This window comes from Pongo abelii, chromosome 19, assembly GCF_028885655.2.
Source record: "Pongo abelii isolate AG06213 chromosome 19, NHGRI_mPonAbe1-v2.0_pri, whole genome shotgun sequence".
NCBI classification, from domain to species: Eukaryota; Metazoa; Chordata; class Mammalia; order Primates; family Hominidae; genus Pongo; species Pongo abelii.
In genome coordinates, this window is record NC_072004.2 from 83,181,551 (window position 1) to 83,208,557 (window position 27,007).

Here is a 27,007-nt window from a genome sequence, read left to right on the forward strand (position 1 = left end):
TCCGCCCGCCTCGGCCTCCCAAAGTGCTGGGATTACAGGCATGAGCCACCGCGCCCGGCCAGAGTGGGGACTTCTTGATACAGGCTGGATGAGCTTGCCTTGAGGATATGAGGCTAGGCTGACTTTAGGGAAGCCAAGGACAAGTTAGAAAGAGTTCTCGATCTCTGAAACAAAGCACACAGTGAAGCTGGTAGCAGAGAAATCCATTTTTGTTTTTTAGAGACATCATCTCATTCTGTCACCCAGGCTGGAATACAGTGCATCATCATAGCTCAGTATAACCCTGAAGTCCTGGGCTCAAGTGATCCTCCTCCTTCAGCCTCCCGAGTAGCTGGGACCACAGGTGTACACCACCACGTCCAGCTAATTTTTTTATTTCTATAGAAACAGGGTCTCGCTGTGTTGCTCAGGCTGGTCTCAAACTCCTGGGCTCAAGTGATCCTCCCGCCTTGGCCTCCCAAAGTGCTGGGATTACAGGCATCGCTACCGCACCCGGCGAATCCTAGATTCTAGAATTGCTTGGGGTAAGGGGTCTCCTAATCCAGGAACCCAGACCCTTTGCTCTGCTTGAGAACGCACTGTCTGAATTGAACATAACCCACGTCAGTCCAGCTCACAAAACTACACTTATGGGGATTGGCCTGGAGGTGGCGCTCCTGTTGTTGGTCTGGAAATGCTGGCCTGAGGCTCAGGCCAGTCTGGCAAATGGATAAGAACATCATCCAATGGAAGAGGATGTCATAGCTCAGAAGGCTGGGCTGCACCCTTTATCAGCCTCTGGAAGAGAGCAGGGGTACTGCCCAAGCCTGAAAACACTGCACTTCCTTGAACTGCTCAACACTTATCTTGACATCTGTGGTTTATTTTTTTTTAAGATATGTCTCACTCTGTCACCCAGGCTGGAATACAGTGGCACGATCTCTGTTCACTGCAGCCTCCACCTCCTGGGTTCAATCGATTCTCCTGTCTCGGCCTCCCAAGTAGCTGAGATTACAGGCATCTGCCACCATGCCCGGCTAATTTTTGTATTTTTAGTAGAGACGGGGTTTCACCATGTTGGCCAGGCTGGTCTCGAACTCCTGACCTCAAATGATCCACCCGCCTCGGCCTCCCAAAGTGCTGGGATTACAGGCGTGAGCCACTACGCCCAGACTTGACATCTGTTTTTAACTTCCATTCCCAGGTCCAGAGTGATCTGGGTTTTAAATATTACACCTTGATGTCTTAATAAAACATTCCAAATCCAGCCTTCCCAAAAAATTATTCCATGACACAGCTTAAACACTCTTCTGATCAAAATGTACTGAATGTTTTTTAGGGCAAAGATACATGTGACATCATTGGTGGGTTTGTTTGAGGTGGGATCTCTGTTACCAAGGCTGGAGTGCAGTAGTGCAATCTAGGCTCACTGCAACCTCTGCCTCCTGGGCCCAAACCATCCTCCCACCTCAGCTTCCTAAGTAACTGGGACTACAGGCGCGTGCCTGGCTAATTTTTGTATTTTTTGTAGAGACGGGATTTTACCATATTGCCCAGGCTGGTCTCGACCTCCTGGTCTCAAGTGATCCACCCACCTTGGCCTCACAAATTGTTGGGCTTACAGGCATGAGCCACCACGCCTGGCCACATCTGATATCTTTAATAAAAAGACTCCAAGCAGGGCGGGCCTGAGATGGAAGAATCGCTTGAACCCGGGAGACAGAGGTTGCTGTGAGCCAAGATCGCGCCATTACAATCTAGCCTGGGTGACAAGAGCAAAACTCCATCTCAAAAAAAAAAAAAAAAAAGACTGCAAGCAGGCTAGATTGAAGGGCTGGTCGGTCATACTTTCATCACCCCATGTCCCGCAGCCTGGCCAGTTTCGCTCCATAGTTATGTTGAGCACCTCCTAGCGGAGGGGTCAGGTAAGTCAGGTAGCTGCAGGTGGTCTGAGAGATTCCATTCATTCATTTCTGGGCCACTGCTCTGGCCAAGGGATTCAATCTATGCAAACGGGTTGAGGCATGTCTGCAAGACTGCCTTCTGTTCCTTGCCTCTGTGATCCGGGTCTGCTTTTCTGAACACGAAGAGTTGGAGAATCAGCAAAGCAAGGTGCAGTCCTGGGAAGTGACTGCTATAAGACTACAGTAGCCCTGGCTGAGGTCAAGAGCCTATAGAATTTGGTCCAGCCTGGCCATACCTGTTTGTAAGGGCAATCTACTGTATGTACGTGGATGTGTGTTTTCCCAGGACAAGGCAAAGAAGATCCATTCCTTCCAGCCTCAAACTGTATTACTCAGGGTTCTCCAGGGAGACAGATTCAACAGGAGAGAAAGAGAGAAAGACGAGATGGGGTTTATTTGTTAGGGAAATTGGCAAGAAGTCCCACGACAGGTCGTCTGCAGACTAGAGACTGTGGGAGGCTGGTAGTATGGCTCAGTTCAAGTCCTGAAGGCCTCAGAATCAGGGAATCTGATGGTGTCACTTTCAGTTCGAGGCCAAAGGCCTGAGATGCCAGGAAGGGTGGAGGAGAGGGGAGAAGTCCTGGAGTTTAAAGGCTGGGGAGCCTGGAGTTGTTGTCCAAGGACAGGAGAGGAAGAATGTGTCCCAGCTCCAGCAGATAGCTTGACATAGTTACCTCTCTGTTTTTGTTCTCTCCGGGGCCCTAGGAGATTGGATAAATAATGCTTTACCAGGTTTCTAGATATTCTTTAATCCATTCAAGTTGACACCTAAAGTTAACCACCACACAATCCATAGATCCCAGCCAAGGCAAAAGAAGCTTTACCCCAGGCTGGGTGCATTTGCTCACGCCTATAATCCCAGCACTTTGAGGGGTGAGGCAGGAGGATCGCTTAGAGCCCAGGATTTCCAGACCAGCCAGGGCACATAGTGAGACCCCGTCTCTATCCAAAAAAAAAAAAAAAATGCTGAGCATGGTGGCAAGTGCCTGTAGTCTCAGCTACCTGGAGGCTGAAGTGGGAGGATCACTTGAGCCCAGGAGGTCAAGGCTACTGTGAGCTGAGATCATGCCACTGCACTCCAGCCTGGGCAACAGAGCAGAGTGAGACCCTGTCTCAAAAAAAAAAAAAAAGGCCGGGCAAGGTAGCTCACCCCAGCACTTTGGAGGCCAAGGCAGGCAGATCACTTGAGGTCAGGAGTTTGAGACCAGCCTGGCCAACATGGTAAAACCCCGTCTCTACTAAAAATACAAAAATTAGCCCTGCGTGGTGGTGGGCAACTGTAATCCCAGCTACTCGGGAGGCAGAGGTTGCAGTGAGCTGAGACCATGCCACTGCATTCCAGCCTGGGCAACAGATCAAGACTCTGTGTCTCAGAAAAAAAAAAAAAATAAAATAAAAAGAAAAAAAAGAAAAAGAAAAAGAAGCTTTTCCCCAGCCTCTTTTTTTTTTTTTAGGAAAAAGAAAATCCTATATGCCTTCAACATCAGCTGGCAAATGTAAATGTATGTTTTATTTACTGTCTTCCCTTCCTCTAACAACAACAAAAAAAAGGTCATTCATATTATGATCAAGCTACTATAAATTCAGTTTTGAGCAATGCAAATAAATGTTTAATCAAATTCTAAATCTCCTAAGACATCAGCTTTATAGCTTCCTGGCTGAGAAAGTGGTATTTGTGAGGGTGAGAAGATAATGAAATGGCTGAAATGACTCAAGGTAGCTTTAGTCAATCAGGAAATCAACATATTTTTGCCCCTATAGTGCTCAGTGAGAATGACCCATTAGGAAGACTAAATGGGGCTTTGAAAAACCAGTGCTTGCTTCACTTCCTATTAGCCAGGCCTGCTCAGGGAGCACCCAGAGCCAAAAGAAGTAACTTGAGTATGATGGAAGCCCAGTTCAGAAAAAAAGATTACGTGTAACTTCCCCCTGGAAACAAAATTTGTTTTCCACTGCCAGGCGAGCCTGGCTGCAAATTCTTGAATGGGATGCCTGTGCTGGGGAGGATCAGAGGAGACTCTGTTTGAGTGATTTGTCTTGACAAGCAAGGAAAAAAATGACATGGGGCATGGTTAAGGCTGGCAGCTGCGCGGTGGCTCACACCAGTAATCCCAGCACTTTGGGAGGCCGAGGCAGGCGGATCATGAAGTCAGGAGATCAAGACCATCCTGGCTAACACGGTGAAACCCCGTCACTACTAAAAATACAAAAATTAGCTGGGCGTGGTGGCAGCCGCCTGTAATCCTAGCTACTCAGGAGGCTGAGGCAGGAGAATGGTGTGAACCCGGAAGGCGGAGCTTGCAGGGAGCCGAGATCGCGCCAGTGTACTCCAGCCTGGGAAACAGAGTGAGACTCCATCTCAAAAAAAAAAAAAGGAAGTAAAGGCTGGCAGCTGCTTTTAGCGGGGGGTGTTCCCAGGAGCTTCAGAGGACTCAAGAATGAAGGAATAAAAATCACCTTAAATATTTGAAGGCATAAAGACTTTACTTTCAAACAAAGCAACACTAGCTTGAAATGTATGATATGCCTCTTCCCAGTTTGTTTTATTCTCCCCAGTTTGGTTATTATGATTTCTTAAATCCTTTCATTCTTTTCACTCAGAATGAGACAAGTAATTGATTTCCTTATGAAGAGGCCAGGCAGTCCATTTTTCATGGCGTTCAGCGTGCACAGCAAATCTAAAACCATTGTCTGGCAAATGCAGCTCGCAGCCGCGATCCTTTTTTTCATCAGGTAAGCCGGCTGGCGTATGTTTTTAAAATTTTATTGTTAAGTGTTGTCTTTTACTGGTTAAATCAATGATAACATTCTTTACTTTGTGGTTGTGTTACTCAAAATGAGGATTTTAAACAATGATAAAAATAAAGCTTGTTAGATCATTTTTAATGGTAATAAATTGGTTCCTGAAGATTTGATTAAAGAGAAAACTAGGTCAATCTAAGCACAGTCCAAATGAGGTAGAAAGTCCATAGAGAATGGGAAAAAAGGAAGTTGTGGAACCACAGACACAGTAAAAGGAAAAAAAATGGCCAGGCGCGATGGCTCACACCTGTAATCCCAGCACTTTGGGAGGCTGAGGTGGATGGATCGCTTGAGCCCAGGAGTTCGAGACCAGTCTGGGCAACATGAGAAAACCCCCGTCGCTACAAAAACTATACAACAAAAAACATTAGCCAGGCGTGGTCGTGTGCACCTGCAGTCCCTAGCTACTTCATAGGCTGAGGTAGGAGTTATCACTTGAGCCTGGGAGGTGGAGGTTACAGTGAGCTGAGATTGAGCCATTGCACTCCAACCTGGGTGATACGGTGACAGAGTGAGACCCTGTCAAAAAAAAAAAAGAAAGAAAATAAAAAAATGTATTTAATTAATTTATTTATTTTTGTGACAAAGTCCCTTTCTGTCTCCCAAGCTGGAGTACAAAGACATAATCATAGCTCACTGCAGCCTCAAACTCCTGGGCTCAAGGCATCCTCCTGCCTTAGCCTCCCAAAGTGTTGGAATTACAGGCACGAGCCACTGCAAGGCTAGATTTTTTTTTTTTTTTTTTTGAAACAAAGTTTGGCTCTGTCACCCAGGCTGGAGTGCAGTGGTGCAATCTCGGTTCACTGCAACTCTGCCTCCTGGGCTCAAGCAATCCTCCTGCCTCAGTTTCTCAAGTAGCTGGAACTACAGGTATGTGCCACCATGCCTGGCTAATTTTTGTATTTTTTGTAGAAAAGGGGTCTCGATATGTTGCCCACGGTTCTTGAATTCCTGGGTTCAAGTGATCCACCCACCTCGGCCTCCCAAAGTGCTGGGATTACAGGCGTGAGCCACCACGCCCAGCCAAAAAAATGTTAAGTGTTAAAATCAAAAAGAAAAATCATCAAGCCATTTTGCATATTGTTCTGGAGAGATATAGATACAGATACAGATATATATGTAGAGAGAGATAAAGATATACAGATAGATCTGGACTGGACACCTTATGATAATATAGTATCAGTTGGGTATAACTTTGTTCCAGAAAGGACAAAGGGAACTGATTAAAGAAGACTTAAGGCATATATATGTAATGTTTTCCCAATTCCTCATACCACTCTTTTTTATTAATTTTTATTGAGATATAATTAATTTATCTACCATAAATTCACCGTTTTAAATAAGTACACAATTTAGTGGGTTTTAATGTAGTATTCACAAGGTTATACAACCATCACCACTATTTGATTCCAGAACATCTGGCTGGGCTCGGTAGCTCACACCTGTAATCCCAGCACTTTGGAAGTCTGAGGTGGGCGAATCACCTGAGGCCAGGAGTTTGAGACCAGTCTGGCTAACATGGTGAAACCCTGTCTCTACTAAAAAAAACATAAAAATTAGCCAGGTGTGGTGGTGCATGCTTGTAATCCCAGCTACTTGGGAGGCTGAGGCAGGAGAAATTGCTTGAACCAGGAAGGCGGAGGTTGCAGTGAGCAGAGATTGCACCACTGCACTCCAGCCTGGGTGACAGAGCGAGACTCTGTCTCAACAAATAAACAAACAAACAAAAACAGAACATTTTCATCACCCCAGAAAGAAGCCCCCATGGCCCTACTCCCCATTTCCTCTCCCACTTCCTGGCAAGTATTTATTTACTTCCTATGAATTTGCCCATTCGGGACATTTAAATAAATGAAATCACACAATATGTGATTTCACTAAATAAGACTTTTGTGTGTGGCTTCTTTCAAATAATTTTTAAAATTGTGGTAAAGTATGCATAACATAAAATTTACACTCTAACCACCACCCCCCCTTTTTTTTGAGACAGGGTCTCACTCTGTCTTCCAGGCTGGAGTGCAGTGGTATGATCATGTCTCACCGCAGCCTCAAACTCCCTGGGCTCAGGTGATCCTCCTACCTCCATCTCACAAGTAACTGGGACCGCAGGAACACACCACCACACCTGGCTAATTTTTGCATTGTTTGTAGAGATGGGGTTTCACTATGTTGCCCAGGCTGGTCTTGAACTCCTGGACTCTTGTGATCCACCCACCTTGGCCTCCCAAAGTGCTGGGATTACAGGTGTGAGCTACCACACCTGGTTGTCTCTAACCATTTTTAAGTGTATATTTGAGTAGTGTTAAGTATATTCACATTGTTGTACAACCAATCTCCAGAACGTTTTCATCTTCCCAAATTGAACCTCTGTACCTATTAAACACTAACTAACTCCCCATTCTCTCCTTCTCCCGGCCCACAGTAACCACCCTTCTACTTTCTGTCCTCTTTTTTTCTGAGACGGAGTCTCGCTCTGTCGCCCAGGCTGGAGTGCAATGGAGGGATCTCGGCTTACTGCAACCTCCGCCTCCCGGGTTCAAGTGATTCTCCTGCCTCAGCCTCCCAAGTAGCTGGGATTACAGGCACCTGCCACCACACCCAGCTAATTTTTTTGTATCTTTAGTAGAGACAGGGTTTCACTATGTTGTCCAGGCTGGTCTTGAACTCCTGACTTCGTGATCTGCCTGCCTCGGCCTCCCAAAGTGCTGGGATTATAGGTGTGAGCCACCATGCCCGGCCTACTTTCTGTCTTTATGAATTTGACCGCTCTAGGTACCTCATATGAGTGGAATCACACAGTATTTGTCCTTTGGTGACTGGCTTATTTCGCTTAGCATAATGCCCTCAAGGGTTCTCCATGTTGTAATATGTGTCAGAATTTCCTTCCTTTCAAGGCTGAATAATATATCTGTTACATGGATCAATCACATTTGGGTTATCCATTCATCTGTTAATGCACATGTAGACTGTTTCCACCTTTTGGTCATTGAGAATAATGCTGCTGTATACATATGTGTGTACGTTTTTGCATGACCATTTGTTTGCAATTCTTTTGACTATATATGTATGAATAGAATTAGTGGGTCATATGGTAGCTCTAAGTTTAACTTTTTGAGTAACTGCCAAAGCATTTTCCACAGTGCTACGTGGTTTTACATTCTCGCTAACAATATATAATGGTTCCAATTTCCCCAAACCCTCTCCAACACTTTTTATTTTTATTTTTTTAAAACAATTACAGCCATGCTAGTGAATGTGAAGTGGCATCTCATTGTGGTTTGGGTTTTAATTTTATAATATTTTAATTTTTAAAATCAAAAGAATATACTTTGGCCAGGCATGGTGGCTCACACCTGTAATCCCAGCATTTTGAGGGGCCAAGGTGGGCAGATCATCTGAGTTTAGGAGTTCGAGACCAGCCTGGCCAAAATGGTGAAACCCCATCTCTACTGAAAATACAAAACTTAGCCGGGTATGGTGGCAGGCGTCTGTAATCCCAGCTACTCAGGAGGCTGAAGCAGGGGAATCACTTGACTTGGGAGGTGGAAGTTGCCATGAGTTGGAATCACGCCACTGCACTCCAGCCTGAGAGGAGACTCTATCTAAAAAAAATACATATATGTATATCTATACACATATGTGTATATGCAAAGCACAAACATCTAAGGGCAGGGCATGGTGGCTCATGCTTGTAATCCCAGCACTTTGCGAGGCTGAGGCAGGCAGATCACTTGAGGTCAGAAGTTGGAGACCAGCCTGGCCAACATGGTGAAACCTTATCTCTACTAAAAATACAAAAATTAGCTGGGTGTGGTGGCAGGTGCCTGTAATCCCAGCTACTTAGGAGGCTGAGGCAGGAGAATCGCTTGAACCTGGGAGGCAGAGGTTGCAGTGAGCCAAGATCATGCCACTGCACTCCAGCCTGGGCAACAGAGGGAGACTCAGTCTCAAAAACAACAACAACAAAAAACACATCTAAGGTTATATTGGTACAAACAGGAGAATTATTCACATAGCTAACAAAAAGTTAAAGAGTAAGTCAGAGATGGGCTCTGGGTTGACATGAACTGACGGTATTCTTTCTAGGAGGATGAGAGGATTTAAAATCTCTTAGCCAGGCCAGGCATGGTGGCTCATGCCTGTAATCCCAGCACTTTGGGAGGCCAAGGCAGGTGAATCACTTGAGGTCAGGAGTTTGAGACCAGCCTGGCCAACATGGTGAAACCACATCTCTATTAAAAATACAAAAATTAGCTGGGCGTGGTGGTGCACACATGTAATCCCAGCTACTCGGGAGGCTGAGGCAGGAGAATCATTTGAACTGGGTGGTGGAGGTTGCAGTGGGCTGAGATCGTGCCATTGTACTCCAGCCTGGGTGACAGAGCGAGACTCCATCTCAATCAATCAATTAATAAAAATAAAATCTCTTAGTCAGGTGCAGTGGCTCACACCTGCAGGCCCAGCACTTTGTGAGGCTGAGGCAGGAGGATCACTTGAGTCCAGGGGTTCAAGATCAGCCTGGGCAATATAGTGAGACCCTCATCTCTACAATAAATAGATCATAAAAAATAAAATAAATAAAATCCCTGCAAGCTTAAATGACAAAAGATAAAATTTTTGAGAGTTTCCCATGTTATCAGGTCCCCAAGTTAAATATATTATGTGTATTATTTCATCGAATCCTTAAAACAATCCTATGCAATAAGTTCTTTTTTTTTTTTTGAGACGGAGTCTTGCTCTGTCTCCCAGGCTGGAGTGCAGTGGCGCGATCTCGGCTCACTGCAAACTCCGCCTCCCGGGTTCACGCCATTCTCCTGCCTCAGCCTCCCGAGTAGCTGGGACTACAGGCGCCCGCCACAACGCCCAGCTAATTTGTTTGTATTTTTAGTAGAGACGGGGTTTCACTGTGTTAGCCAGGATGGTCTCTATCTCCTGCCTCATGATCCGCCCACCTCGGCCTCCCAAAAGTGCTGGGATTACAGGCGTGAGCCAACGCACCCGGCCTCTAATAAGTTCTATATTTACCTTCATTTAATAGCTGAAAAAACTAAGACTCAGAGAGGTAAAAAAAAAAAAACAAACATATATATGTATATGTATATATATCTACATATGCAAATTATAACAGTATGCAGTATCCCTGGGACTAAATCCAGATCTGATTCCACAGTATTTACATTGAACGATACCATGTGACTATCCATACATTCCTAAGTGTTCTATTAATAAAATAGTAAAGAATAAATTCATAATTATTACTACCACTAACCTTTATTAAGTGTTTACTAGGTTTCAGACACCACGCTAAGCTCTTTATGTTCATTATTTCATTTAATGCTCATTTTATTAAACTCTATGAGGTGGGTGGGTACATTCCATTTTACAGATGAGAAGACCAAGGTCAAGAAACCTGCCCAGGCTGGGTGTGGTGGCTCTTGCCTGTAATCCCAGCACTTTGGGAGGCTGAGGCAGGTAGATCACTTGAGGTCAGGAGTTCAAGACCAGCCTGGCCAATATGGTGAAACCTCATCTGTACTAAAAATACAAAAATTAGCCTGGTGTGGTGGTGTACACCTGTAATCTCAGCTATTCCGTAGCCTGAGGGAGGAGAATCGCTTGAACCTGGGAGGTGGAGGTTGCAGTGAGCCGAGATTGCACCACTGCACTTCAGCCTGGGTGAGCAGGCGAGACTCTGTCTCAAAAGAGACCTACCCAGGATCACAGAGCTGGCCCCCAAACATTTTGTCTTCCCATTGTTTCCCAAGCAAGCTGAATTCACTCTGTTCAGAATGTCCTTCTCCAGTTCTTCACATTGACCACTTCTTATATATTCAAGTTTGAGCTCAAATGTCACCTCCTTACAGAAGCCTTCCCCCTTGACTTCATCCAAAGTAGCATTCATTGTACACCTACCAGCATACAGTAGGCACTCAATAAATATTTGTTGAGTGAGTAAGAGAAGGCATTCCATGAAAATTCCTACTGCCCAAAATTGCTTTCTCCATTCCCAAAGTCCAGAATGCCTTGCCTACCTGACTCAGTTCCTCCCTGACTTCTGGTAATGCCACCTTTTTTGAATACCTATAAGACTGTCAACCCTCACTCATCCAGCAGTTCCAGTCTCCTCAATTCTGAAATAATCCTTCCCTTCACTCTCAACCACTGGAGTTCTCCTTTTATTTATTTATTTTTATTTTATTTATTTATTTTTTTGAGACGGAGTCTCGCTCTGTCACCTGGGCTAGAGTGCAATGGCGAGATCTTGGCTCACTGCAACCTCTGCCTCCTGTGTTTAAGCGATTCTCCTACCTCAGTCTCCCGAGTAGCTGGGATTACAGGCACCCCACTACACCCAGCTAATTTTTTGTATTTTTTTTTCTTTTTTTTGAGATGGAGTCTCGCTCTGTCGCCCAGGCTGGAGTGCAGTGGTGTGATCTTGGCTCATTGCAAACTCCACCTCCCGGGTTCAAGCGATTCTCCTGCCTCAGCCTCCTGAATAGCTGGGACTACAGGCACCTGCCACGATGCCTGGCTAATTTTTGTATTTTTATTAGAGACGGGGTTTCACCATGTTGGCCAGGCTGGTCTCAAACTCCTGACCTCGTGATTCGCCCACCTCGGTCTCCCAAAGTGCTGGGATTACAGGCATGAGCCACCTTGCCCAGCCTATTTATTTATTTATTTATTTGAGATGGAGCCTCACTCTGTCACCCAGGCTGGAGGGCAGTGGCATGATCTCAGCTCACTGCAACCTCTGCCTCCTGGGTTCAAGCGATTCTCCTGCCTCAGCCTCCTGAGTAGCTGGGATTACAGGTGCATGCCACCACGCCTGGCTAATTTTTGTATTTTTAATAGAGACAGGGTTTCGCCACATTGGCCAGGCTGGTCACGAACTCCTGACCTCAGGTGATCCACCTGCCTCAGCCTCCCAAAGTGCTGGGATTACAGGTGTGAGCCACCGTGCCCGGCCTGGAGTTCTCCTTTTATATGTTCAACAACAAATTTCTCTTGAGTCTCTACTATATCTTGCTAGATGTGTTGGAAAAAGATGAATAAATGCAGTTCTACCCTCCAGTTGTAGGTGGAGCGGAAGTGTAAACAAGCAATTTCAACACAGTGGGAGAGGTGCTAAAGAGAGACATGCGTGGTCACTGGGGCAGTGCACATAACCAAAAATAAAGAGAGACATATACAAGGCTCAGTGGTGGCTCAGTAGAGCAAAGCCAGGCAAAAGATGATACAGCTGTAAACAAACCAAAATTCACCATCAACATATTTTGAAAGTAAGTGGTGGTGTTGATTTCAAATCTTGGCTTCATCACGCACTAGCTATGTGGCATTGGGAAAATTACATAACCTCTGAGCGCTAGTGTCTACCTGGGGAAAATACTACCTACTCCAGAGGGTTATCTATGGTGAAGTTTAAAGGAAATAATGCATGTAAAGTGCTTAGCCCTGTCTCTGGCACATAATGGTACTTCCAAATGAGTACTGAAAAAAAATGTATATTTTTATTTTTATTTTTTTATTTTTATTTTTTGGTGAGGTGGAGATTTACTCTTGTTGCCCAGGCTGGAGTGCAATGGCATGATCTTGGCTCACCGCATCCTCCACCTCCCAGGTTCAAGCGATTCTCCTGCCTCAGCCTCCCGAGTAGCTGGGATTACAGGCATGTGCAGCTAATTTTGTATTTTTAGTAGAGACAGGGTTTCACCGTGTTGCCCAGGCTGATCTTGAACTCCTGACCTCAGGTGATCCGCCTGCCTCGGCCTCCCAAAGTGCTGGGATTACAGGAGTGAGCCACTGTGCCCGGCCGTATATTTTTATTTTTTAAGAGACAGGGTTTTGCTCTCTCACCCAGGCTGGGGTACAGTGATGCAATCATGGCTCATTCATTGCAACCTTGAACAGTTGAGCTGAAGTGATCTTCCCTCCTCAGCCTCCCAAGTAGCTAGAACTACAGGGGCATGCCACTATGTGTGGCTAAGTCTTTTTAAACATATTTTTTAGAGACAGGGTCTCCCTATGTTGACCAGACTAGTTTCGAACTCCTGGCCTCAAGCAATCCTCATGCCTTGGCCTCCCAAAATGCTGGGATTATAGGCATGAGCCACTGCATCTAGCCCGAAAAAAAATATTAAATATAGGAAAAGAAAAAACTTTTAGCACAAAGATGTATTTATAATAGGAACATTTCTGGAACACACTGAAAATCCTCTTCTTTTTTTTTGTTTTTTGTTTTTTGTTTTTTGTTTTTGAGACAGAGTCTCACTCTATCGCCCAGGCTGGAGTGCAATCTCAACTTACTGTAACCTCCACCTCATGGGTTCAAGCAATTCTCATGCCACAGCCTCCCGAGTAGCTGGGACTATAGGCATGTGCCACCACATGTGGCTAATTTTTGTATTTTTAGTAGAGATGGGGTCTTGTCATGTTGGCCAGGCTTGTCTCAAACTCCTGATCTCAAGTGATCTATCCACCTCGGCCTCCCAAAAAGGCCAGGATTACAGGTGTGAGCCACTATGCCCAGTCTAAATATTCTCTTGATGGAGTATTATGTAGCTGTTAAACGGTGACAATGTCTGGCAGAGTCACAGATAGAAAAAGTACTAGATAAAATGTGAATCTGATGTGATCTTGGCTATGCAAATAGATACCCAAAGTCCCGGGGCCTCTCCAGCCTGCGGTTTTAAATGAGGTCACATTAGCCTTTTACCCAAATTTCACTGCCCCATTGCCCCCACCTGCTCTTATGGACCTCTGCGAAGGCGCTGGGGGCCCTAGGGAATAGTTAAAAGTATATGTTCCACCCACTCAAGTATTCATAAACTGTCTGTGTTTGATGGGCACAGCCACTCTTTACCCTTGCCACGCCTCATAAAGAACGCCTCCCTGTGGGGTTGACCAAACCACCCGGTTTGCCTGGGACTGAGAGGATTCCTGGGATTTGGGACTTTTAGTACTAAAACTGGGAAACTCTTTGGCAAACTAGGAGAAGTTGGTCACCCTGACTCACTGTGCAAAGCTGCAATTTTTTTTTTTTGCACTTCCAAGCTGCAAAATTTTTAGATCCCCGAATGGAGTTTTTTTTCTCAGCTAGAGCGAATGGAGTTTTTTTTTCTCAGCTAGAGCTCAGCTCCATTCTTCCCAAAACAGGGACTGGTGGACCTCCCAGAGGACTGGGTGAGGTGAATATTCATGTTTTAATTCAGGGGACTTTTATCCCAGGTACCAGGGAAGCAAAAAAACAAAAACAAAAACAAAACCAGTCAAAACGTTGCTTGAGAAACAGCTAATTAGAGCGTGGATCTAGACAAGAGTTGCTGGTTTGGGAAACATGAGCATATTGGGTGGCAAGTATCATGAGACTGGACTGGATGGTCCAAGAGACCTGTAAACAGGAGAGAAGGCTGAGGGTAATGACATTTGAGACAATCTGCAGAGGTAAGTGAGTCCATTAAAGAAACTGAGGCCAGGCCTAGTGGCTCACGCCTGTAATCCCAGCACTTTGGGAGGCCGAGGCAGGCAGATCACTTGAGGCCAGGAGTTCGAGACCAGCCTGGCCAACATGGCAAAACCTGTCTCTACTAAAAATAAAAAAAGTAGCCAGGTGTGGTAGTGAGAGCCTGTAGTCCCAGCTACTCAGGAAGCTAAGGTGGGGGGATTGCTTGAACCCAGGAAGTTGAGATTGCAGTGAGCCATGATCACACCACTGCACTCCAGCCAGGGCGACAGAGCGAGACCTTGTCTCAAATAAATAAATAAATACAAATTACAGGCTCACACCTGTAATCCCAGCACTTTGGGAGGCCGAGGCAGGCAGATCACCTGAGGTCAGGAGTTCAAGACCACCCTGGCCAACAAGGTGAAACCCCGTCTCTACTAAAAATACAAAAATTAGCCAGGTGTGGGCCAGGCGTGGTGGCTCACGCCTGTAATCCCAGCACTTTGGGAGGCCGAGACGGGTGGATCACGAGGTCAGGAGATCGAGACCATCCCGGTTAACACAGTGAAACCCCGTGTCTACTAAAAAAAATACAAAAAATTAGCCAGGCGTGGAGGTGGGCACCTGTAGTCCCAGCTACTTGAGAGGCTGAGGCAGGAGAATGGTGTGAACCTGGGAGGCGGAGCTTGCAGTGAGCCTAGATGGCGCCACTGTGCTCCAGCCTGTGCAACAGAGCAAGACTCTAAAAAAAAGAAAAACAGAAAAGAAACTGAGGACTAAGGGGAGTGGCCAAAGAGATAGGAAGAAAACTAGGATTTGAGGTTTGTAAGTTTTGGTGCATAGTTTCTGAAATTTGTCCAGTTTCCAATTTGGCTATGCCTTCATCCTAAAGCTAGTATTGATACTGATTGATCATGCTTCATACATCAAGTAGACCACTCTTTCTCTCCTTCCAGCTCTGAAATGTAGGTGATTCCCCAGGGTATATACGAGGTGCTCTTAGTCTCTCTGTTTTCTCTTTTATAATAGTTTAGTCTGAGGCTGGGCACGGTGGCTCACGCCTGTAATCCTAGTACTTTGGGAGGCCAAGGGGGCGGATCCCTTGAGGTCAGGTGTTCAAGACCAGCCTGGCCAACATGGTGAAACCCCATCTCTACTAAAAATACAAAAATTAGCTGGGCATGGTGGCGCATGCCTGTAATCTCAGCCCCCTAGGGAGGCTGAGGCGGGAGAACTGCTTGAACCAGGGAGGCGGAGGTTGCAATGAGCCAAGATTGCGCCACTGTACTCCAGCCTGTGTGATAGAGTGAGACTCTGTCTCAAAATAAATAGATAAATAGTCTGCTGGCTGCAATTTTCATCTCAATGAGACTGGTTCCCAATTTATATCCCCAGCTTCAATCCTTCCAGAGCTTCAGTCTACATTTTTTTCTTTCTCTTTCCTTTTCTTTTTTTTTTTTTTTTTTGAGACAGGGTCTTACTCTGTCACCCAGGCTGGAGTGCAAGCAATGTGATCTTGGCTCACTGCAACCTCTGTCTCCTGGGTTCAGGGATCCTCCCATCTCAGCCTCCTGAGTAGCTGGGACTACAGACACGTGCCACTACGCCTGGCTCATTTTTATATTTTTTGTAGAGAGGGGGTCTCACCATGCTGCCCAGGCTGGTCTAGAACTCCTGACCTCAAGTGATCTGGCCGTCTTGGCCTCCCAAAGTACTGGGATTACAGGTGTGAGCCACTTCGCTCAGCCCAGTCTACATTTCAAACTGTCTCTTAGACATTTCCACCTCATTATCTTGTCAATAACCCAAATTCAGCGCACTTAAATAGGAGCCATAGCCAGATCATAATCATAGAGATCAGTATTGGAAGGAACCTTAGAAATGATCTAATCTAGACCTTCCTGATTGGAGAGCTATGGACTGATACACAGTGAATAGGATAAGAGGTGGGCGGGGATAGATATTCATCCTCCAAGCTCTCAGGGTGTACGCAGCCTCTGAGCCACTTTGTTCAGGACAACCTCATCCCCTGATGGGCTGAAGAGGGTGGGGTCTGATGGTGGGCAGGAGCCCACCATTGGCATTCAGTTGCATAGCACATTATTGCCTGCGTAGACAAGGGACCCACGAAGATGCTAGAGGAGTTTATCTCAGGAGCCCAAGAAGTATAAGGAATAATCCAATGTGCAGGAAGGTGTCAGAATATGTGTGTGTGTGTGTGTGTGTGTGTGTGTGTGTGTGTGTGTGTGTGTGTGTGTGTGTGTGTGTGTGTGTGTGTGTGTGTGTGTGTGTGTGTGTGTGTGTGTGTGTGTGTGTGTGTGTGTGAGAGAGAGAGAGAAGAGAGAAAGAGATGAGGGCTGGGTGCAGTGGCTGATGCCTGTAATCCCAGCACTTTGGGAGGCTGAGGCGGGCAGATCACTTGAGGTCAGAAATTCGAGATCAGCCTGGCCAACGTGGTGAAACCTCGTCTCTACTAAAAATACAAAAATTAGCCGGGCGTGGTGGCTTGTGCCTGTAGTCCCAGCTACTCATGAGGCTGAGGCAGAAGAATCGCTTGAACCCAGGAGGCAGAGGTCGCAGTGAGCCGAGATCGCGCCACTGCACTCCAGCCTGGGCAACAGAGCCAGACTTCATCTCTAATAATAATAATAATAATAATTAATTAATTAATTAAGAGATGGGGGTTGGGGATTCTGGGGCAGGCATCTTAGAAACTCTGTCTTCACATACTTTTGTATTGGATAATTTTGGCCGATATACCACAAATGATGTCCAGGCTGTGAAGTGATTGTCCTAATAATGCATTTGTGTTCTGTCAACTGGAACCTCATCATGATTTTGAAATACTCACTATGGCAAGTTTGATTGGATCTAAAATCCAGAAGGAATATTCTAAGTTCTTTTTTTTTTTTTGAGACGGAGTTTCGCTCTTGTTGCCCAGGCTGGAGTGCAATGGCGCAATCTTGGCTCACCGCAACCTCCACCTCCCGGGTTCAAGCAATTCTCCTGCCTCAGCCTCCAGAGTAGCTGGAATTACAGGCATGCACCACCACACCCGCCTAATTTTGTATTTTTAGTAGAGACGGGGTTTCTCCATGTTGAGGCTGGTCTCAAACTCCTGACCTCAGGTGATCCGCCCGCCTCCACCTCCCAAAGTGCTGGGATTACAAGCGTGAGCCACCGCGCCGAGCCGGAATATTCTAAGTTCTAAGTACATTTGTCAATGAAAGAAACAAAGGAGCTTTAAATATAACTTAAATATCATTTCCACTGTTGTGAATGTTTAGCTATAAAAGATGGCTTAAATTATTTTAGCACATACAGTTGTAAATGGTTTCTTGTCATTTAAAGAGATCACGCACCAGGGGTGGTGGCTCAAGCCTACAATCCCTGCTACTTGGGAAGCTGAGGTGAGAGGATGCATTAAGCCCAGGAGTTTGAGGCTGTAGAGAGGTGTGACTGCATCACTCACTCCAGCCTGGGTGACCGAGTGAGATCCCATTTCCTGTTTCTTTTTTTTTTTTTTTTTGAGATGGAGTCTCGCTCTGTCACCCAGGCTGGAGTGCAATGGCGTGATCTTGGCTCACTGCAACCTCCGCCTCCCGGGCTCAAGCGAGTCTCCTGCCTCAGCCTCCCCAGCAGCTGGGATTATATGAGTGTGCCACCACCACGCCCGGCTAACTTTTGTATTTTTTTTTTTAGTAGAGATGGGGTTTCACCATGTTGGCCAGGCTAGTCTTGAACTCCTGACCTTGTGATCCGCCCACCTCGGCCTCCCAAAGTGCTAGGACTACAGGTGTGAACCACCACACCCGGCCGTGAGATCCCATTTGTAAAAAAGAAAGAAAGAAAGAAAGAAAGATAAAAAGAAACAGATCAGTTAAGAGACTCAATCAGGACTTACCTTACATGAGCTATTTAGAGTGCAAAACTGAGAATAAAAAGTTAGGTATACGGATTTAAGTTCAAATTTCTTTGAACTTAAAAAAAAGAGGGCTTTTTTGGGGAAAGTGTTACAAATGCAATATTTAATATCTTCTCCAATGCTATATATTTTATTTTCATTACAATTGTATTCTTTAAAGAAATGTTTTAAACCACATTCCATATCCCCTGCTAATTTTCATTGGGTGCTATATATGTGGAAAGTATTGGAAAGTCTGGTTCTAACCCAGCCCCCTTAACTGATTTGTGAGCAAACTGGGGTTCGGTCAGTGTTGATTGACCTATCTGACATCACAGAGCTAATCACTTCCTTCATAAATCAGTTCCTGTCCTCTGACTTTCTGAGCCTTAACTGCAGATGTGTGACACATCACCCAACTCATCTAAGTTTAAATCATATCAGGTTGGTTTCTCTCTGTGTTTTTTGTTTTTTGTTTTTTGTTTTTTTTGAGACAAGGGCTTGCTTAGTTGCCCAGACTGCTGGAATGTAGTGGCACAATCATAGCTCACTGCAGCCTCAAACTCCTGGACTCAAGTGTTCTTCCCACTTCAGCCACCCAAAGTGCTGGGATTACAGGTGTGAGCCACCACACCTAGCCTGTCATATTCCATCCAATCTGAACTCCCTCCCAGATTTAAAGAACCCTTCACATTATATGTAGCCTGTAGCCCACTATGGGAACTAAGATGCCAGGCACTTGCCATCATGGTCCCTCCTGCTGCTAGACCCTGCACTCAGGCACACCCAGAGCAGCCTTTTAGCTGGAAGCCAGAACAGCTATGAAGCAGTGGCCCCCGACTGATGCTTTACCAGGACAAGCTGGGCTTTCTGCCAGGCAGCTGCCACCATGCTATCCTCACTGGTCCAATTCTATAGCCTGATTTTGGACACTTGTTGGCTGCAAAGTCTCAGAGCCTCATTCTTGGGCACTATCAGAGATTCTGTGAGCTTGAAGTAGGCAATGGTTCTGTTGCTTGCCATCAAGAACTCAACTGATAGGCCAGGAACGGTGGCTCACGTCTGTAATCCCAGCACTTTGGGAAGCCGAGGTGGGCGGGTCACCTGAGGTCAGGAGTTCGAGACCAGCCTGGCCAACATGGTGAAACCCCAACTCTATTAAAAATTAGCCAGGCATGATGGCACGTGCCTGTAATCCCAGCTACTCAGGAGGCTGAGGCAGGAGAATCACTTGAACCTGGGACGCAGAGGTTACAGTGAGCCGAGATCATGCCACTGCACTCTAGCCTGGGCATCAGAGCCAGACTCCATCTCACAAAAAAAAAAAAAAAAAAAAAAAAGACAAGTGCCATAAAAGGCTCACATTTGCTGGGTGTGGTGGGTCACGCCTGTAATCCCAACACTTTGGGAGGCTGAGGCAGGTGAATCACTTGAGGTCAGGAGTTTGAGACCAGCCTGGCCAACATGGTGAAACCACATCTCTATTAAAAATACAAAAATTAGCTGGGTGTGGTGGTGCACACGTGTAATCCCAGCTACTTGGGAGACTGAGGCAGGAGAATCATTTGAACTGGGTGGCAAAGGTTGCAGTGAGCCAAGATCGTGCCACTGCACTCCAGCCTAGGCGACAGAGCAAGACTCTGTCTCAAAAAAAAAAAGAACCGATAAAGAAATTGGTACCAGAGTGGTGGTAGGCCGTAGATGCTCAGGGAAATGGAATGGGAGTGGTCTGTAACTCTCTAGTCTTCTGTGGCTGATGGTAGAAAATATATATCTAGTATTATAGCATGAGACTCTGACAGCCAATTTGACGTTGTTTGGAGCACAGTGTTTGCAATAAATAGCAAAAGATTTTAACAAAATCACCCATGCCACCTGGACTTCAAAGCAAGTCTTGAAGACTGGCCATAGCTAAGGGACATACAACAGATGTAATGAAGTTCTCTGGAGGCTGAGGCAGGAATCGCTTGAACCTGGGAGACGGAGGTTGTAGTGAGCCGAGATCACGTCATTGCACTCCAGCCTGGGCAACAAGATCAAAAGTCAATCTCAAAAAAAAAAAAAAAGAAGTCAAGGACTGTGGGTGGGGTGATTTCTTTTGACAGTACTGGATGCTTGGTGGCTCTCTTTGGATTCAGAAGACTAGATATACAAGGCCGGGAATGGTGGCTCATGCCTGTAATCCCAGCTCTTTGGGAGGCTGAAGCAGGTGGATCACCTGAGGTCAGGAGTTCGAGACCAGCCTGGCCAACATGGTAAAACCCCGTCTCTACTAAAAATACAAAAATTAGCTGTGTGCCTCGAATCCCAGCTACTTAGGAGGCTGAGGCAGGAGAATCACTTGAACCCAGAAGACAGAGGTTGCAGTGAGCTGAGGTTACGCCACTGCACTCTAGCCTATGTGACAGAGTGAGACTCCATCAAGAAGAAAGAAGAAAGAAGAAAGAAGAAGAAAGAAGAAGAAGAAGAAGAAGAAGAAGACGAAGACGAAGAAGAAAGAAGAAGAAGAAGAAGAAAGAAGAAGAAGAAGAGGAAGAAGAAGAGGAAGAAGAAGAAGAAGAAGAAGAAAGAAAGAAGAAGAAGAAGAAGCAGAAGCAGAAGCAGAAGAAGCAGAAGCAGAAGCAGCAGCAGAAGAAGCAGCAGCAGCAGAAGCAGAAGAAGCAGAAGAAGAAGAAAGAAGGAGAAGAAGGAGAAGGAGGAGAAGGAGGAGAAGAAGGAGAAGAAGGAGAAGAAGGAGAAGAAGAAGAAGAAAGAAGAAGAAGAAGAGGAAGAAGAAGAGGAAGAAGAAGAGGAAGAAGAAGAAAGAAGAAGAAGAAGCAGAAGCAGCAGAAGCAGAAGCAGAAGAAGAAGAAGACGACGACTATATATAACATGTTTGTTTGTGCTGTCTTAACCCATTTTCAGAGTGACCTGAAGCCTTGCTAACATTGAGCCACAAGGGAGAGCAAGAGAAGATTCTTCAGCAGGTCCAGGCTGTGGTGCAAGGACTTCTGCTAATTGGTCCTCATGACCCAGTGTATCCAACAGCACTCTCTGGACAACCACATACTGGGGTGCTGTATGAAGGGCGCATGAAAACCCTGCAAAGGAGCATCCTATGGTTGTGCTTAGGGTTTTGTATCAAAGCCTTGCTCTCTTTGGCTAATAAATATTGTTTCTGGAAACTGGTCTTACTTTGCTCTTGGGCCCCAGCAAAGATTGAAAGCCTGGTGACCACATACCTGTGCAGCTTGTCAGGAACTGAGTATTTGTTCCACTTAGCCAAAAATGTCCAGTAGCGCTCCCTTCCCCAAGAAGACATGTCGTAGGCTGGGCGCAGTGGCTCATGCCTATGATCCTAGCACTTTGGGAGGCTGAGGCGGGCAGATCACTTGTGGTCAGGAGTTCGAGACCAGCCTGGCCAACATGGCGAAACCCTGTCTCTACTAAAAAAAAAATACAAAAATTAGCTGGGCAAGGTGGCAGGCACTTGCAGTCCCAGTTACTCAGGAGGCTGAGGTGGGTGGATGGCTTGAGCCCGGCAGGTGGAGGTTGCAGTGAGCCAAGATCACGCCACTGCACTCCAGCCTGGGTGACAGAGCGAGACCATTTCTTGAAAAAAAAAAAAAAAAAAAGTTATGCAAAACAGGTCTCATTCCATGTATTGTATATTTTTTATAAATAATTTTCTTTTACTGTTCAATTATAAATTTTGAAGGGTGTTCCCACTTCTAATATCTTTGTATTCCCTATAATACATAGCATTCTTATTTTATTTTAGAGCTGGGGATCTCGCTATGTTGCCTCGAACTACTGGTCTCAAGTGATCCTCTCACCTCAGCCTTCCGAAGTGCTGGGATTACAGGTGTGAGCCACCGCACCTGGCAGTACATAGCATTTTACACACTATGTAGGATATACGTTGCAAACTAGTAGACTCTGGGCTATATCCAAACTGCCTATTTTTTATTTATTTTTTCTTTTTTGAGATGGAGTCTTGCTGTGTCGTCCAGGCTAGAGTGCAGTGGCACGATCTCGGCTCACTGCAACCTCCGCCTCCTGGGTTCAAGCAATTCTCCTGCCTCCCTAGTAGCTGGGATTGCAGGCGCACAGCACCACGCCCAGCTAATTTTTGTATTTTTAGTGGAGACGGGGTTTCACCATGTTGGCCAGAATGGTCTCAAACTCCTGACCTCAGATGATCCACCCACCCTAGACTCCCATAGTGTTGGGATTACAGGTGTGAGCCACCACACTGGGCCAAGACTGCTTATATTTTTATCAATCCGTAGTGTTTTGTTCTGAGACAGGGTCCTGCTCTGTCACACATGCTGGAGTGCAATATAAACATATATTAATATTTATTGAAATAAATGACTACCAAAAAGTAATTTAAAGAAAAATAGTTGTCTGGGCGTGGTGTCTCACACCTTCAATCCCAGCCCTTTGAGAGACCAAGGCCAGAGAATAGCTTGAGGCCATGAGTTTGAGACCAGCCTGAGCAACATATTGGGACCTTGTCTCTAGAAAAAATTTGAAAATTAGCTGGGCATGGTGGTGCGCACCTGTGGTCCCAGCTGCCCGGGAGCCTGGGAGGTGGACTGGGAGGTGGACGTTGTAGTGAGCTGCGATTGCACCACTGCACTCTAGCCTGGGTGACAGAGCAAAACCCTGTCTCAAAATTTAAAAAGAAAGAAAGTAAAGAAAAGAAACCTAACAGGATTCTGATTGCATCTACCAAATGGCTTATTTCTTTTTTCTTTTTTTGAGACAGAGTCTCACTTCATCACCCAGGCTGGAGTACAGTGGTGCGATCTTGGCTCCCTGCAACCTCCGCCTCCTGGGTTCAAGCGATTCTCCTGTCTCAGCCTCCAGAGTAGCTGAGATTACAGGCAAGTGCCACCATGTCCAGCCAATTTTTGTATTTTTAGTAGAGATGGGTTTTCACCATGTTGGTCAGGCTGATCTCGAACTCCTGACCTCAGGTGATCCGCCCGCCTCGTCCTTCCAAAGTACTGGGATTACAGGCATGAGCCACTGAGCCTGGTGGCTTATTTCAATCTAGATAGGAAAACATAACACATATGTGAAATGAAAAAATACAAGCACTAATTGCCAAATAAATGTATTCAATATAGTTTGGTTGAGCACTACGGGTGACAAATCTGTATATGCCTCCAGGAACCAGGTAAGTAATGAAAGTCAATAAAGTAGGGCAAGATGAGGACTTGGCCAATGGAAGTGCCTCCCGCTTTCTTTTTTTAGACAGACTTTCGCTCTGTTGCCCAGGCTGGAGTGCAGTGGTGTGATCTCCACTCACTACAGCCTCCACCTCCCAGGTTAAGCGATTCTCCTGCCTCAGTCTCACAAATAGCTGGGACTACCGGTGCCCCACCACACCTGGCTAGTTTTTAGTAGAGACAGGGTTTCGTCATGTTGACCAGGCTGGTCTCGAACTTCTGCCCTCAAGTGATCCGCCCGCCTTTGCCTCCCAAAGTGCTGGGATTACAGGCATGAGCCACCACGCCCGGCCCTGGCCGCGTATTGAGGGACCCGTATTGAGCCACCCCGTTTAAAGAGGGTGGCTGGGTACAGTGGCTGTGGCCTGTAATCCCAGCACTTTGGGAGGGAGGCACTGGTGGATTGCTTGAGCTTAGGAGTTTGCAGTGAACCAAGATCGCTGGGATATGCATATTTAAGGTTTCAATTTTTGTGTCTCCAAATAATTCTCAGTTCCTCACTACCTTTTTTTTTTTTTTTTTTTGAGATAGTCTTGCTGTGTCACCCATACTGGAGTCCAGTGGCACGATCTTGGCTCACTGCAACCTCTGCCTCCTGGGTTTAAGCGATTCTCCTGTCCGCTTCCCAAGTAGTTGGGATTACACGCATGAGCCACCACGCCCAGCTAATTTTTGTATTTTTAGTAGATAGGATTTCACCATGTTGCCCAGGATAATCTGGAACTCCTGGGCTCAAGTGATCCGCCCACCTGGCCTCCTAAAGTGCTGGGATTACAGGCCTGAGCCACCGTGCCTGGCCACCCTCTTCTAACAAAATATGGGCACCTACATTGGCCTAGGTCTTCATCTTGCCTACTTTATTGACTTACATTACTTACCTGGTCCCTGGAGACATATACACATTTGTCACCCTTAGAGCTCAACCAAATTGTATTGAATGCATTTCTTTGGCAATTAGTGCTTGTATTTTAATTTTCATTTCACGTATGTGTTCCATTTTCCTAACAAGATTGAAATAAGCCATTTGGTATACAGAATCCTGTTAGATATTTTTATTTATTTTTTTTTGAGACGGAGTCTTGCTTTGTTGCCAGGCCGGAGTGCAGTGGTGTGATCTCGGCTCACTGCAACCTCCACCTCCCAGGCTCAAGCGATTCTTCTGCCTCAGCCTCCGGAGTACAGGCTGGGACTACAGGCACGCATCACCACACCTGGCTAACTTTTGTATTTTTAGTACAGAACTTTTGTATTTTTAGTAGAGATGGGGTTTCACCATATTGGCCAGGCTGGTCTCGAACTCCTGACTTCGTGATCCACCCTCCTCAGCCTCCCAAAGTGCTGGGATTACAGGCGTGAGCCACCGCGCCCAGCATCCTTTTAAAAAAATTTTGAGACAGGGTCTTGCTCTGTCACCCAAGCTGGAGTGCAGTGGTGCAATCACGGCTCACTGCAACATCCACCTCCCAGGCTCAAGCAATCCTCCCACCTCAGCCTCTCGCTAGCTGGGACCACAGGTGCACACCACCATGCCCGGCTAATTTTTCAAATTTTTTCTAGAGACGAAGTCCTGCTATGTTGCCCAGGCTGGTCTTGAACTCTTGACCTCAAGCTATCATCCAGCCTTGGCCTCTCAAAGGACTGGGATAGCAGGTGTGAGCTACCACGCCTGGCCAACTATTTTTCTTTAAATTACTTTTCGGTTGTCACTTCTCTCAATAAATATTAATATGTTTATAAAACCTTTCTCTTATCTGAAAAGCTGACCTCAACCACTCAGGGTTGAGTCGCTGTGATAAGGTTTGAGGTTGCCTGAAATGTCATCATGATTCGTCCTTTGGGCTAAGCTGAAACCTAGTGACTTGTCAGGTCAATAAATTAAGGTTATTTCCCGATAATACAAACGTGTAACATCGTGAAGAAGGTTTTAGGCAGGATTCCCTCTTTTCCACTGCAAAGGAGAGGTAAGTTCTTGCTGAGGTGATCAAAGTCCCACCTGGGGCACTGGGAAGGTGGCGGGACATTGGAACGTGCAGTAGTTGCGTTCTGGAATTTACTGAGGCTTTCCCAGTGCGGATTCCACGCCACAGGTCTTAGGGCGCCCCTCCCTCCGGGCGCGGCAGCCCCAGGCGTGGCTCCTGGCACAGATCCCGAGCAGTTGTCATTGGAGTCATTTTCTGGACTCCAGCTCCAAGCTTCGGAGTTTCCTAAGTTCAGGGGGCTTGTCTCTCTGTCCCCTTGACTAATTTCCCTCCGTCGCTGGCACTGCCCGGTGCCCTCGGTCGCTTGGGCCGCCCCTCTCCGCGACTTTTTTTTTTCTTTCTCTCCTGGCTCTTTCAGCATCAGTCTCCACAGGGGGCGGGAGGGGAATGATATTTGGGGGCTCCCTTGCCTTCCTCTCCGAGCCGTGAAAGGGGAGACGCGGGGAGGAGGTCTGGCCGGCTTTGGGCTCCAGCCAGGGGTCCGTGGAGACTTTGGTCTCCGAAGGCCTTTGACGCCGGGCATTTCGCGAGCTGCGCGCCCCTCTCAGCCGCGCCACCTGCGCCCGGAGTCCAGCCGCACCGCGCTGTGCCGAGCCCAGGCGCCCAGGGCTCCCCGCCCCGACTCGACGCTCCCGCGCTCCCCCTAGCGGCCGCCGCGCCGCCTCGCTCCGTCCCAGGCTCGTCGGCGGCGCAGCTCACGTGACCGCGCTCTGGGCCTGCGGCCGCTGTCGGTTCTCCCAGTCACCGAGCGAGAGGGAAGAAACAAGATGGCGGCTGAAGGCGATCCGGAGTGGGGCCCCAGCAATTCGGATTGAGCCTTCTCCCTCCACCCGCTTCCGTCGGCCGGGCCCCTCCCGCCCGGCCCCGCGGGCCTCCCCACCCGGCCCCGGCGCTCCCCACCGCCCCCCCTGCGCCCGCCCCTCCCCCTTCGCTTTCCTTCTCCCCCCGCCTCGGCTCCGACATGAGGGGCCGGCGGGGCAGGCCGCCCAAGCAGCCCGCGGCTCCCGCTGCGGAGCGCTGCGCCCCGGCCCCGCCGCCACCGCCGCCGCCGCCCACGTCCGGACCCATCGGGGGGCTCCGCTCGCGGCACCGCGGCAGCAGCCGGGGCAGGTGGGCCGCCGCCCAGGCTGAGGTGGCGCCCAAGACGCGGCTGAGCTCGCCCAGGGGGGGCAGCAGTAGCCGGAGGAAGCCGCCGCCGCCGCCGCCGGCCCCCCCCAGCACCAGCGCCCCGGGCCGGGGGGGGCGAGGAGGCGGGGGCGGCAGGACGGGGGGCGGGGGCGGCGGCGGCCACCTGGCCCGGACCACCGCGGCCCGGAGGGCCGTCAACAAAGTGGTGTACGATGACCACGAGAGCGAGGAGGAGGAGGAAGAGGAGGACATGGTCTCCGAGGAGGAGGAGGAGGAGGACGGCGACGCCGAGGAGACCCAGGATTCTGAGGACGACGAGGAGGATGAGATGGAAGAGGACGACGATGACTCCGATTATCCGGAGGAGATGGAAGACGACGACGACGACGCCAGTTACTGCACGGAAAGCAGCTTCAGGAGCCATAGTACCTACAGCAGCACTCCAGGTACCCACCCAGCCCAGTTGCTGCAGACTCCTTCCCCACCTCCTCTGCCCTCCCCCCTTGCTCACTCGTGTGCTGTGCATCCTGCTCGGATCTCCCCCCAACCCCGCCTCCCCCCCAAACAGAGGGGAAATGCGACGGCAC

General features: G+C 47.5%; 2 protein-coding genes across 26 annotated transcripts in view; one reads left to right on the forward strand and one right to left on the reverse strand.

The window, feature by feature from the left end:
* Positions 1-2,318: 2,318 nt before the first annotated feature.
* LOC134760577 (uncharacterized) lies at positions 2,319-26,042 on the reverse strand. Its single transcript, XM_063718914.1, has 2 exons — positions 25,216-26,042; positions 2,319-2,644 (listed from the first exon to the last, which is right to left on the reverse strand). The coding sequence occupies exons 1-2, from the start codon at positions 25,813-25,815 to the stop codon at positions 2,531-2,533; spliced, it is 714 nt and encodes a 237-aa protein (XP_063574984.1). The 5' UTR covers positions 25,816-26,042; the 3' UTR covers positions 2,319-2,530.
* BPTF (bromodomain PHD finger transcription factor) overlaps positions 26,031-27,007 on the forward strand; it is a 158,792-nt gene continuing 157,815 nt past the window's right edge. For 24 of the 25 annotated variants that reach the window (XM_063718899.1, XM_063718896.1, XM_063718895.1 and 21 more), the window contains exon 1: positions 26,061-26,866. In XM_063718899.1, the coding sequence (XP_063574969.1) occupies positions 26,254-26,866 (613 nt within the window). In that variant the 5' untranslated portion in view covers positions 26,061-26,253. Of the gene's footprint in view, positions 26,867-27,007 lie in introns of all 25 variants that reach the window. The other variant, XM_063718911.1, reaches the window with a different exon arrangement.

Bases quoted from the DNA above. Each gene is read 5' to 3' on its own strand.
- LOC134760577 (XM_063718914.1), bottom strand. From the start codon at position 25,815: ATGCCCGGCGTCAAAGGCCTTCGGAGACCAAAGTCTCCACGGACCCCT. The intron at 2,645-25,215 runs GTTTGTATTATC...CCAATCTCCTAG, and splicing joins CCTTCTTCACGATGTTACAC to GGCCCCGGAGAGAACAAAAA.